The 13637-nt window shown below is 39.1% G+C and overlaps 1 protein-coding gene across 4 annotated transcripts in view; it reads left to right on the forward strand.

Annotated features, from left to right (window-relative positions):
- The window catches only part of LOC121394647, a 60748-nt gene extending 51929 nt beyond the window's left edge, over positions 1-8819 (forward strand). For all 4 annotated transcript variants that reach the window (XM_041566169.1, XM_041566166.1, XM_041566167.1 and 1 more), the window contains 3 exons: positions 1281-1388; positions 4326-4371; positions 8565-8819. In XM_041566169.1, the coding sequence (XP_041422103.1) occupies positions 1281-1388; positions 4326-4371; positions 8565-8662 (252 nt within the window). In that variant the 3' untranslated portion in view covers positions 8663-8819. The remainder of the gene's footprint in view (positions 1-1280; positions 1389-4325; positions 4372-8564) is intronic.
- Positions 8820-13637: the final 4818 nt, after the last annotated feature.

Below are 13637 nucleotides of genomic sequence, written 5' to 3' on the forward strand. Positions count from 1 at the left end.
TAGTTTCTTCTTTTCTGTACACCTTCAATTTGACTGATGTCTATTGAATGTCTTGAAACGCATTCCTTCTCTTTATATTTCAGTTTCTCATTTAACCCTCTGTCTGGGAAACAAGCAACCAGATCTTTAAACTGGAGAGCTGCTAAGCAAAAAGCCTAAATAAATGAAAACCCATGAAAAATGAAAACCACCTGCAAATTGTCTCAGAATATCAGTCTATATAATACTAGTTGTACAGCCCCTTTAAATATGAAATAATTTAGTTTCTTCTTTTCTGTACACCGTCAATTTGACTGATGTCTATTGAATGTCTTGAAACGCATTCCTTCCTTAAAGGGATACTGTCATGGGAAAAAAAATTTTTTTTCAAAATGAATCAGTTAATAGTGCTGCTCCAGCAGAATTCTGCACTGAAATCCATTTCTCAAAAGAGCAAACAGATTTTTTTTGATATAGGGCTAGACATATTGTCAATTTCGCAGCTGCCCCAAGTCATGTGACTTGTGCTCTGATAAAGTTGGAGTGATATCACCCCCTCCCCCAGCAGCCAAACAAAAGAACAATGGGAAGGTAACCAGATAACGGCTCCCTAACACAAGATAACAGCTGCCTGGTAGATCTAAGAACAGCACTTAATAGTAAAAACCCATGTCCCACTAAGACACATTCAGTTACATTGAGAAGGAAAAACAGCAGCCTGCCAGAAAGGATTTCTCTCCTAAAGTGCAGGCACAAGTCACATGAACAGGGGCAGCTGGGAAATTGACAAATGTCTAGCCCCATGTCAGATTTCAAAATTGAATATAAAAAAATCTGTTTGATCTTTTGAGAAATGGATTTCAGTGCAGAATTCTGTTTCATTTTGAAAAAAATAGTTTTTCCCATGACAGTATCCCTTTAATTTGCAGCTTTCTGGATAAGGGTTTCTGGATAACTGATCCCATACATACAATGGCAACTCAACTTACCAGTGTAGTTGCCATTGTATTTGTGATTTTGTTGGTTTGAACTAAATTTCCTTGCTTTTTTTTTTATATATAATTTGGTCCCTTGCCATCCAAATATCCTGTACAACATTACTTAAAGATGAACTTTTACAGGGGGTTCAGTTGTGGTTTTAATAATTTGTTTATCTATGATTCAACTAGATACTTTTTCCGAGAGGACAGTGGAAATCCTACTTGATTTCCATGAAATATATTTACATATGCTCAAATTTTCTTTTCTTGATTTCAGTATAAACCTTTAATAATAACAATATATATTTTCTTTAACTCTAGGAAAATTTTGAAGTGGCAAGTGACTCTGATGTCTCCTTCATCTTAAAAGTTGCAAAAGGTTTTCGGTGTGCCCTCCAGAAGTTTAAGGGTGGTAATTTGGAAAATGAGGTAAATATTTAAACTGTTCTATTTTCTGAATTTTCATTGCTCATATTGCCTCAAAGGTTTCACTGGTATGTGGTATTGTGCCATGTAGCCCATTCACCCATGAACGTTATGGGACTTAATCAATGCATGATAATAGTCTTTTTAATATATAAAAACAATGCAAGAAAAGTATAACAACAAGAAAATCAGTTTGTGTGGGACTGAGTGAGTTGAGAGTAAATGTGGCCATACACGGAGAGATCCGCTCGTTTGGCGATGTCTCCCCGATATGAGATGGGCAATATTGGGCTGATCCGATCGTGGGCCCTAGGGCCCAATGATCGGATCCTAACGATGGGTAACGGGCGGTCGGATCGCGGGACCGCATCAACGAACAGATGCGGCCGTGATCCAATGGGATTTTTAGTCCCGTCCGATCGACATCTGCCCGTCTTTCAGCCAGATATCGATCAGGAAAGCCCGTCGGAGGGCCCCATACACTGGCCAATAAGCTGCCGACTCGATCTGTCGGCAGCTTTTATCGGCCCGTGTATGGCCACCTTTACTGTCTATTAACTGGGAGCATGGCTACCCGTAGTTTCTGCACCAAAAGACCACACCAAATCTGAGCATAAGCTCCACTTCAGAAGTTGTTTTATTGTTTGTATATAATTTCATATTAAGTTAGGTTGAAAAAAGACACACATCTATCAAGTTCAACCTTTGAACTCTATTTTAACCTGCTTAACTGTTAGTTGATCCAGAGGAAGGCAAAAACCCCATCTGAAGCCTCTCCAATTTGCCTCAGAGGGGGAAAGAATTCCTTTCTGACTCCAAAATGGCAATCAGACTACTTCCTGGATTTCCTATATATCTGAGGTGTTTTGGGTTAGTGTTCTCATCGATTGGCAGCTTTGCCCAAGTATTTTCCCTACAATGGGTTACAATGGAGTAAAGCACTATGCCCAATGTCCATATGCACTACTTGTTATGGCTACCCCCGATGATTCATCCACCAATACTAAACCCGTTTATATCACACTCCCTCAGGGTATGGGAACATTATAAAAAAAAAAAAAAAATCTTTAGGCCTTAAATCTGACTACACTGGCAATATGTCTGTCCCAGCCTTTTCCAATGTCTTAAATTTTTTGAACGGGGTTTGTCAACTGTTTACAAATTTAGCCATAACTATACTGTTGTAGCCATGACCTGCTATTTACAAATTAAACATTATATTCATTCACTTTCACCTAAAACCCCGTCTCAATTTAAAAAATATATTGGCTTAAAGGAGACATAAAAGATAAGTTAAAAACCTCCTAATCATGTAGGCAGTAATAAATAATATATGGTGTTGGTTTTACTCTGGGCTAAAAATTTATATTTTCAAGAATGGCTCCCTATAGATATGCTATGATCTCTGTTCCTGCCTGAAGCACAGTAGGAGGGGACAGCCAATTACAGCCCTGTAGTCACAAAGCAAAGACAGACTTTAGTTCCCTATCAGCTCAGCCTAGCTGCTGATTGTTTTTTATCCTACAGTGCAATGTGCTGAGTGCTACCCGCTCCCCTGCACAGCCTGGAAAGGAGGCAGCAGGAAGTGATGCAGATTGGTGGGACTAGTAGGGGTTTTGCAGAAATTTTCAATAAATCAGCTCAAAACACTACTTTTTTAGCACTTTCCTCCTGTATTTTAAAAAGTATAATTCAATGGCATATTCTTATTTTTCATACAATATGTCTCCTTTAAGTATATAAAAAATTTATTTCTACTTTTTATGATAAGTGGACTTGTTCTACTTCACCTTAAATATGTTAAAGCCTGGGAAAGTGAATTTGACCTAACCCATGGGGAGCTCTATTAAATAAGCCAATCGAAGGTATATATACACAGACTTTTCTAAATCGCTTATATTTTTAATGGTACCAAGCAGACCATTTAATCGGCCTGGATTCACCTGATAAAGGTGCTGTTGAAACTCAGTTGCAACTGAGGACTTCGCTGTTGGTATTACCGCTAAGTGGTTGTGTAACTATTGAATATTTTCTCTATATTATTGAGACAATTGTGTTAAAAAATTATTGTTAAATAAAAAAGTAATAAAACATTTATTACAATAAAGTATATATAAACTAGTGGATGGCCATCCTCTTACATACACTTTTTCATACAACCCGTATAGTGGCATTTAAGTATTTTTTTTAAAAAAATCAGATGCTGGATTTTTTTTTTTTTTTTTTTAAATAAAGGGGGAGGGAGAAATTCACCACCCTGTTATGTGTTTAAAAAAATAAATAAACAAATAAAAAGTAACATAAGCGTTAGACATTTTTGGGTAATGTTTTAATTTAAATATATTTATACATAAACATTTAAACATACATATAGTTATTGTTATATTTTGAGCTACACTTTGCAAAAACTGAAAATGATTCTACCAACTTCTACGACTTGCTGGTTCTTATAAGCTTCTTAATTAGGGATGGGCGAATTTGACCCATTTCATTTCGCCAAAAATTCGCCGCTGGCGAAATGTCGCAGATGCCCATTAAAGTCTATGGGCATCAAAATAATTTTGTCGTGTGGCGAAATTTTTATGACGCGCGTTTTGTTTTTGTTTTTTGACACACACGCCATACAAGTCTATGGGCGTCTTTTTTTCAGCGAAATGAGACGATAAAAATTTGCCCATCCCTATTCTTAATACTATTACCAGTCAGCTGAGAAGTTCTCTATATAAGGAGCTGATCCTTATCTCAAAGCCAAACAAAAGCTGCCACTGGGGAAGGGATGGGTTTGTTTACGCAGTGGGCTTTTCAATAGACCAGGAAGTTGGAATGAGACTGTCTTCCAATAAATAACAAAAACAGTTATATTTCCTGTATAAAAAAATTTACAAAAGGTTGTTCAGAACAAGTCATATTTATTTGTTTTTTTTATTTTGTTTGTTTTAGGTGTGTCAAGAAGTAGTGCCTAGTAGCGAAAGAAGCTTTTCTGGAGGTATGCCAGTTACTACTGAAAGTTCAAGTGAACCTACAAATAAGCTTGGCCATCAGACTGATTGTCTGTAATTTTTTTTTGTTGTTGTTTTTACATCACATTTTTATTCTTTACATTTACAGCCATAGGCCCAGTTTCACTAAAGGTGGAATGATTACTTTCCTTTAAATTGGGGAAATGGGTAAATCCGTTTACCAATAAAATCAGACAGTTTTTATTTCCAGGCTAATAATGCACAATTTAAATCTTATTGGCATAGTATGTGGAATAGTCTTCATTATGTGGAAATAGTCTTCATTATTTATTTATTTATTTATTTTTAAACTGACAAGTTTTATTGAAGATCATAGCATCAACATCGCAGTTGAGAGGGTAATCCGCAACATGCGGTATCCCATTCTCAATATTAGCATATGAACACAGGATCAATGGTTGTGAAGGAATAGCAGGATAGAAAGAGGGGGAACAAAAGAAAAAAGAAAGGGGACGGGGAATAAAGAGAGCTAAAATAAAAGTATGAGTTACCTGTTAAAGCAATATGAATGACATGAATATTAATATGGCGGTGGGGCACTATTTACTGTCCAACCATGTAGGGTATATATAGATTAAATAGTTAAGCAAAAACTAAACCTGACTCTTCATCATGCCTGCAAAGCCGCGTATAAGTTAGGGTCATGTTCGTACGCCAGCCAAGGGAGCCATATTTTATCATATGCTTCCAAATCATTTTTCAAAGTATATGTGAGTTTCTCATTGGTTGCGATGGAGATGATCTTTGCTTTAAGAGAACCTAAGGGTAAGTCCGGTTTCTTCCAGTGTCCTGCAATAATTAATCTGGCGGCCATTAATATATGTTGACTCAGTCTATGGGCCGAGCTATTATATTCATGCGGTTTTTTACCGAGTAGCATTATTAGAGGGTCTTTAGGAAACGGAGCGTGAAAAACTCTGGAGAGAAGATTTGCCACAGCTTCCCAGAATTGAGTCACAACAGGGCATGTCCACCACGTATGAAGTAGCGAACCTGAATCAGGGCATCCACGATAACATTGTGGGTTATATGCGGGGTAGAACTTATGGAGCCGTGTAGGGACAAGATAAGTCCTATGGAGCAGCTTAATAGAGGTCTCTCTAACAGTCACGCAAGTGCTCCCTTTATGTGCGGTCAAACTGCAGTGGGACCATTGTACCAAGATCTGATTCCCATTTCAATATATATCCCAATTTCTGGGACTGTTGAGGAGGTTGATTCAATAGTTGGTATATGGTACTGAGGACACCTGGTTGAAGAGGACTCTTGAGTACTGATGGTTTCCAGAGCCGTCGATGTTAAGGAGCCATTGGTGGTCTTCCTCATTTGCTGTCTAGCAAAATGAAGTAGTTGAGTGGCCTGGAAACCCTCTCGTATGGGGGGGTTATAAGTGTCCAAGAGTTGTTTCTGCGATAAAGGTTTCCCAAGTCTTGTCAATGATTGAAGAGTGGTGACTCCATTTGTAGACCACCACGCAAATTGACGTCTGGACAGGCCTGGTGGATAATCCTGGTTATTCGTTAGAGGTGTTAAAGGTGATGGAGTAGACATGAGATGAAACCTCTTCCGCAGCGTGTTCCACAAACGTAACATTTCCAGCGTTACTGGTGATGGGTCCGAGAGGTTATGAAATGGTATCTGCGGTAGCCAGAGGATTTGGCGGGATAAATATGGGTATAATAGATCGTCTTCTATCTGTACCCAAAGTGGGGCCATAGTTCCTGCATGCAATGCAGTGAGCTGCGCTAATCGGGCCGCCCAGTAGTATTTCACCAGATGGGGTACCGCTAACCCTCCATTAGCTTTGTGTAGGCACAATTATTTATTTTTTATAGTTTAATTACTTGCCTTCCAGCTTTCAGATGGGAGTCACTGACCCCATGTAAAATAACAAATGCTATGTAATGTAATCTAGTGATTTCTTATTAATCATCTTTCAAGACCTCTCCTATTCATATTCCAATGTCTTAATCATATCAATGAATGGTTGCTTGGGTAATTTGAACCCTGATTGTTGAAAATGCAAATTCGAGAGATGCTGAAAAAAAATCTAACTCAAAAACCACAAATAATAAAAAATGAAAACCAATTGCAAAGTGTCTCAGAATACCACTTTGTACATCATTCTAAAGGTTATCTCAAAGGTGAACAACCTCTTTAAGGAGAGGTATAAAACCAGCATTCTTAGCTTCCTCGACAACATTCACAATCTTGTTTTTAAATTCATATACTGGGTTACTGATCAATCTCTTATACATGTTGGCATCAGATATAATATCAGCAATATAATCTGCATAATTCGCTAAAACCGCCCACTACCTTTATCCGCGGGATGGATTACCAATTTCTTATTTTACATCAGAGTTTTCAAGGCCACCCAAATTTCAAGTCAAATAACCCCCAAAAAAATAGACCCACCCTTTGTATCTAAGGTCTTCACATCGGTATCCATAGTTTATTTAAATAGTTTTATGGCTGATGGTTCCCCATGTAAAGTATTGCTGTTCTTAAAATCAAATTTCAAAGATGTCAGTCTGATAAGATACCCTAGACTTACAGGACCCATTTAAATATACTCTTAAATTATAACCGCTGCCAACAGTCTGTGAACAAATTCCTTCCAATCGCTCGGTTTTGTAGGTATAGAGGAATAACACTAATAATGATTCTTGTAAGTCACAGTTGTACCAGATATGGTAGAGGTTTAGTGAGAGAAGATATCAGGAGTGTGTTCTTAAACAAGCACTGCCTCAGGCTAGAAGTAGGGGGTATACAGACAGGTATCTCAAGGCATTGTGACACAGTCCTAATTTGGTATTTAGTAGTAGTTATAATGCTACATCTGCCCACATTGGTAAGTATGTCAGAAAACACTGGAATAGTATTATAGCTGATTGTGACTTGCAAACATTGATTCCTGATGCACTGTTAAACGATATCAGATTAGACACCATGTTACTTGTACAGATATGGGACCTGTTATCCAGAATGCTTGGGACCCGAGGTTTTGTGGATAAAGGTGGCCATACACGGGCCGATAAAAGCTGCCGACAGACCGAGTCGGCAGCTTATTGGCCCGTGTGTGGGGGCCCCCGACGGGCTTCCCCGATCGAGATCTGGCCGAAAGTCGGCCAGATCTCGATCGGATGGGGTTAAAAATCCCGTCGGATCGCGGCCGCATCTGTTCGTTGATGCGGTCCCGCGATCCGACCGCCCGTTTGCGAACGTGAAGGATCCGATCGTTGGGCCCTTGGGCCCACGATCGGATCAGCCCGATATTGCCCACCTCAAGGTGGGCATATCGGAGGGAGATACGCTCGTTTGGCGACATCGCCAAACGAGCGGATCTATCCGTGTATGGCCACCTTAAGGGATCATTCTGTACTTTGGATCTTCATACCTTACTAGAAAATCATGTAAACATTGAATAAACCCAATAGACTGGTTTTGCCTCTAATAAGGACTGCTTTTATCTTAGTTTGGATCAAGTATAAGGTACCGTTTTATTATTACAGAGAAAACGGAAATCAAATCCAAACTTTGGATTATTTGTTTAAAATGGAGTCTATGAGAGATATTCCATAATTCAGAGGTTTCTGGATAACGGACCCTATACTTGTACTGCAACACGCGTTCTATAACGTGCCCATGTGACCATAGGCAAGACGGATTTGATACTTTGATTACCGATGATGATCTGCTATAAGTACTAATATTTAGGTTGGAAAGACTTTAAAACTGGTTGCTAACTATTTTTTTTATAGATGAGTTCCCTGTAGTTCTGTATATTAGCATATTGTTTTTCTTTTTTTTGGATTAAGGAGATGAATACATTATCACCATTGGGTCTGAATGAACATTAATTAGTGCTTTTTAAATCAATTATATTTTATCTGTATTGATGCAATTTAGAATATTGTATCTGTATTGTTGCAGATTGATCCTGTCAGAAATGTTAAATGTAATTTGAGGTCAGATTGGTTTCCCGCTTTTGTAAGTCTTTTTTTCTGCTTCAATCTGGAACAACTGGTTCAGCAATTAACAGTATGTGTATATTGTAGTGAAGTGCAACATGTATGTTCTGTCCTATTTTTGACGTATATCCTACTTATTATACTATATCTGTAAAATATACACCCTGTTGTACTCTTTTCTGCAGATTCTGAAGCCAGCACTGCTATGAACACACCAATGGAGAGTGAAAGTATGTCGCTGGAAGATTTAGTTCCAAATTGCAGTGATGAAGAAGATACATAACATAAATGTATATGTCTTTATAACTCTCCGTATACAATATTTCTTTTACGGTATTCCAACTCCAAAATTGTTTATACCTTTTCATTTGTAGTATGCACTGTTTATATATTGAAATATTTCAGTTTTTTTCTTTTAAATTAAACTGCTACAGAGCAAACTACAATGGTTGGTCAATTATTTATACAGTATATTAATTTACAAATGCTGAAGGTTTTTTGTAAAGAAGATCAATTTGCCAATATGGCAGTTTGTTCATCATCCTGCAGATGGTCACGTTGCCCATTGCTGGCTATCCTGATGTAAGTGTTTTTTAAAGGGGTCCTATCACAAAGACATAAAAAGCTATATAATAAAAGTACTTTTCAAATTCAAAACAAATTCAGCTGTCACTCGTATATTTCCTGCCCCTCCTCTAAGCCTTTGGCAGACCTGACCATGATGAAGGATTGCTAAGGCCCTGTGCAGATAAACTGAACGGTTTCCATTAATTTTATTGGCCTATTCGTAAATTAAGTCTGAAAAGCATACCTAAGTTATAGGTACCTACAAAATATTTATAGAGCAAAAGATGAATTTATCTAAAAGCCTGGAACTGTTTTATTTTGCCGTTGTCCACATTATATATTTTGGCAAAAATATGCAGCCCATCTAATTTCTGGAAGTGTATTAAAGTATGTAAAGTGTAGTAGGGAGGTGTCATTTTTACTAGATATGTAAAGAACCCTGAACATATCCAAGAGTTTTTTTTTTTTTTTTGAAAGGCCTGCAGAACTGTAAGCATTGGTCGTACAGGGATAGTCCTCTATATAAAACTTCATGAGAGCGGCCTCAAGAGTGCCCACCAGTATTGCTTCTACATAGTAAAATAGTAAGTTAGGTTGAAAAAAGACACGTCCATCAAGTTCAGCGTTTTAAGTCTATATATAACCTGTCTAACTGCTAGTTGAGCCATTGGAAGGCAAAAAAACCCAATTTCAAGTCTCTCCAATTTGCGACAGAGGGAGAAAAATTCCTTCCTGACTCCAAGATGGCAATCGGACCAGTCCCTGGATCAACTTGTTCTATTCTTTTATAGCCCTGTATTCCCTCATTTGCTAAAAATCCATCCAACCCCTTCTTAAAGGAGAAACAAACCCTTGCTATTAAAATCCCCTAACCTACATAGACCCACTCCCTGCTCCCCCCGGCCTAGGTGGTACCTTTGCTAAATGCCTCCAACTCTTTTCTTACTCCTAGGTGCAGATTCTGTCCAGCGGAGTTCACGCGCGCCATCTTCAGCCACTTCAGTAATCTTTAGGTCTTGTTCCAGCGCTTCGGCAATTTCCGTGACTTTCAGCACATGCGCAGTTATCGGGAAATAGAAAGTTGCTTCAACTGCACATGCGCCGGTACAGCACTTATGTCCCGAAGATTGCTGAAGAGAAGAAGATGGCTGCCGTGAACACTGATGCCCTGAATCTGCACCGAGGGGTATGTAAAGAGTTAGAGGCATTTAGCAAAGGTACCACCTAGTCTGGGGGGGGAGCAGAGAGGGGGTCTATGTAGGGTAGGGGATTTTAGTAGCAAGGGTTTACTCTCCTTTAAAGCTATCTAATGTATCTGCCTGTACAGGCCTGTCAGGGAGAGAATTCCACATCTTCACAGCTCTACTTCTAATCGGAATGGGTGCCCACTTGTCAGCTGGAAAGACCTACTGATAAATAAAGCAGTAGAGCGGTTATTGTATGATCTCCTTATATATTTATACATAGTTATCATATCCCCCCTTAAGTGCCTCTTCTCCAACAACCCCAGCTTGACCAGTCTTTCCTCATAGGTGAGATTTTCCATACCTTTTACCAGCTTAGTTGCCCTTCTCTGGACACTCTAATTCAATAAGGTACTGATTGAGCACTGGAGACCAAAGCTGCATTGCATATTCTAGATGGGGGCTTATCAGTGCTCCCCCCTCCTCCCGCAAATCTATGCCCCTTTTAATACAGCTTAATACAGTTCAATGCTGTGTTTGCCCTTGAAGTTGCTGATATTGCTTGTTACAGCCAAGTTTATTAATTACAAATACTCCAATGTCCTTTTCCATTATGGATTTGCCTAGGGCAATCCCATTAAAGGGATAAGTGGCAGCACTATATGTTCAAGTATGGGCCTCACCAGTGCTTTGTAAAAAGGACAAACGATCCTCTCTTCCCCTGAATATATGTATTTCTTTTAAAGTGGTTGCTCACGTTTGAGTATGATGTAGAGAGAGATATTCTGCGACCATTTGCAATTGGTTTTCCTTTTTTATTTGTGGTTTTTGAGTTATTTAGCTTTTTTATTCAGCAGCCTTCCAGTTTGCAGTTTCAGCAATCCATGCATTAATTTGAATAAGAAACTGGAATATGAATAGGAGAGGACCTGAATAGAATGATGAGTTGTCAAAAGTAGCAATACTGATAAATGTGTAGCTTTACAGAGCATTTGTTTTTCGTAGATGGGGTCAGTGACTCCCATTTGAAAGTTAGAATGAGGCAGAAGAAAAAAGCAAATAAATAAAAACATATATAAAAATAAATAATAAAGACCAATTGAAAAATTGCAGCAAGTTCTATAACATACTAAAAGTTAACCACCCCTTTAATACATTGTTTGCCCTTGCAGCTGCATTGTTTGCTACAGCCAAGTTAATTATATAAAAGTAGCCCTAGGTCTTTATACATGATACATATACCTAACATTAAGGGTATTCGTGGTTTGCATATTTTTGCATTACATTTTTCAACACTGAATCTCATCTGCTCATCACTTAGCCACTCAGTTTCTCAAGATCCTGCTGCAAAGATACTACCTCCTGAATGGGATTAATCGGCTTGCAAACACCATACATTACTTAAAATTAGGGAGGCACCGAATCCACTTTTTGGGATTTGGCGAACCCCCGAATCTTTTGTGAAAGATTCGGCCAAATACTGAACCAACCGAACCCTAATTTGGATATGCAAATCAGTGAGGGGTGGGGAAAAAGAGAAAAATTTTACTTCCTTGTTTTGTGACGAAAAGTCACATGATTTTAAAGGAATAGTTCAGTGTGAAAATAAAAACTGGGTAAATGGATAGGCTGTGCAAAATAAAAAAATGTTTCTAATATAGTTAGTTAGCCAAAAATGTAATATATAAAGGCTGGAGTGAACAGATGTCTAATAAAATCAGCCAGAATCCAACTTCCTGCTTTTCAGCTCTATAACTCTGAGTTAGTCAGCGACTTGAAGGGGGGCCACATGGTACATTTCTGTTCAGTGAGTTTGTAATTGATCCTCAGCATTCAGTTCAGATTCAAAAGCAACAGATATGACCCATGTGGCCCCCCCCCTCAAGTCTCTGATTGGTTACTGTCTGGTAGCCAGGGTAACCAGTCAGTGTAAACCAAGAGAGCTGAAAAGCAGGAAGTAGTGTCCTGACTGACTTGTTATACATCAAATCACTCCAGCCCAGAAACGGAACTAGAGGGGGGCGGGCCCTGGCGCAGGACGCGCAGCTGGGCCCCCCGCCCCCCTCCATACACCTGGAACTGGCCAGGAATATGCGGCCCTGGCCCGCTCGCACCCCCTGCTCCCCCGGTAGTCCAGCCCCTGCTCCAGCCTTCATACATTACATTTTTGGCTAACTAACTATATTAGAAACATGTTTTATTTTGCACAGGCTATCTATTTACCTAGTTTTTATTTTTACACTTAACAATTCCTTTAAGGATTCAGAATCCTGGCCGAATACCAAACTGAATCCTGGATTCGGTGCATCCCTACTTAAAATGCCCTCATTAATGAATATAGGTACATAGGCAAAGGCTCCAACTGAACACGAACATGCACGTGCAGTAACGTTGTGCGAGGCGCTTACAAGCAGGTGGAGGCAGCGGTAGCAAGAGAACCTGGACTAGGGGTAGGCATAAAACTCTTCATAAGGTACCTGCACCACTCCCCCCCCATTGTTGCACCCTAGGCAGGTGCCTCTTTTGCCTACCCCTAGTTCCTCAAACCAGGTATGTGAGGTCAGGAGTGAGATTTCTTGTGGACAATCTTGTGACCCATCTGCCATACCCTATGCTACAGCACATTGGCAGGATGTGGGATTTGACTGCCACTGCTGTCAGGGGAAACCAGCATTCGTTAAAATGGAGAATTAATTATTTTTGCACAGTGTAATATAGTATTAAAAAAAACACTATAACAATCATGACAGATTCCCTTTAAATGGATGTGGGGCCAGATTTTAGGTGGGAATTTTTTGAACATTGGTTTATTACCCCTTTATTGCAGGCAGTACCCTAATGTATCAGGACATCTTAGTGTGGTCCTAATTTCCAGAGGGGGGATAAGTTCCTCTATCCTGGGTTAAAGGGATTCTGTCGTGAAAAAATGTTTTTTTCAAAACATATCAGTTAATAGTGCTGCTCCAGCAGGATTCTGCACTGAAATCTGTTTCTCAAAAGAGCAAACAGATCTTTTTAATTTTGAAATCTGACACAGGGCTAGACATATTGTCAGTTTCCCAGCTGTCCCCAGTCATGTGACTTGTGCTCTGATAAACTTTAGTCACTCTTTACTGCTGTACTGCAAGTTGAAGTGATATCACCCCCTCCTTTTCCCCCCCAGCAGCCTAACAACAGAAAAGTGGGAAGGTAACCAGATAGCAGCTCTCTAACACAAGATAACAGCTGCCTGGTAGATCTAAGAACAGCACTCAATAGTAAAATCCAGTCCCACTGCAGCACATTTAGTTACATTGAGTAGTAGAAACAACAGCCTGCCATGAAAGACCATGACCAAACAAAATGACCTGAGATGGCTGCATACACACCAATATTAATATTACTAACTAACAAAAAATACACTTGCTGGTTTAAGAATGATATTTTATATTGTAGAGTGAATTATTTGCAGTGTAATGAGAGGTAATTACCAGCTATGGGGCATTTACTTGTGTGAACAAGGTTTAG

The sequence above is a fragment of the Xenopus laevis genome, chromosome 6L, assembly GCF_017654675.1.
Source record: "Xenopus laevis strain J_2021 chromosome 6L, Xenopus_laevis_v10.1, whole genome shotgun sequence".
In the NCBI taxonomy this organism is placed as follows: domain Eukaryota; kingdom Metazoa; phylum Chordata; class Amphibia; order Anura; family Pipidae; genus Xenopus; species Xenopus laevis.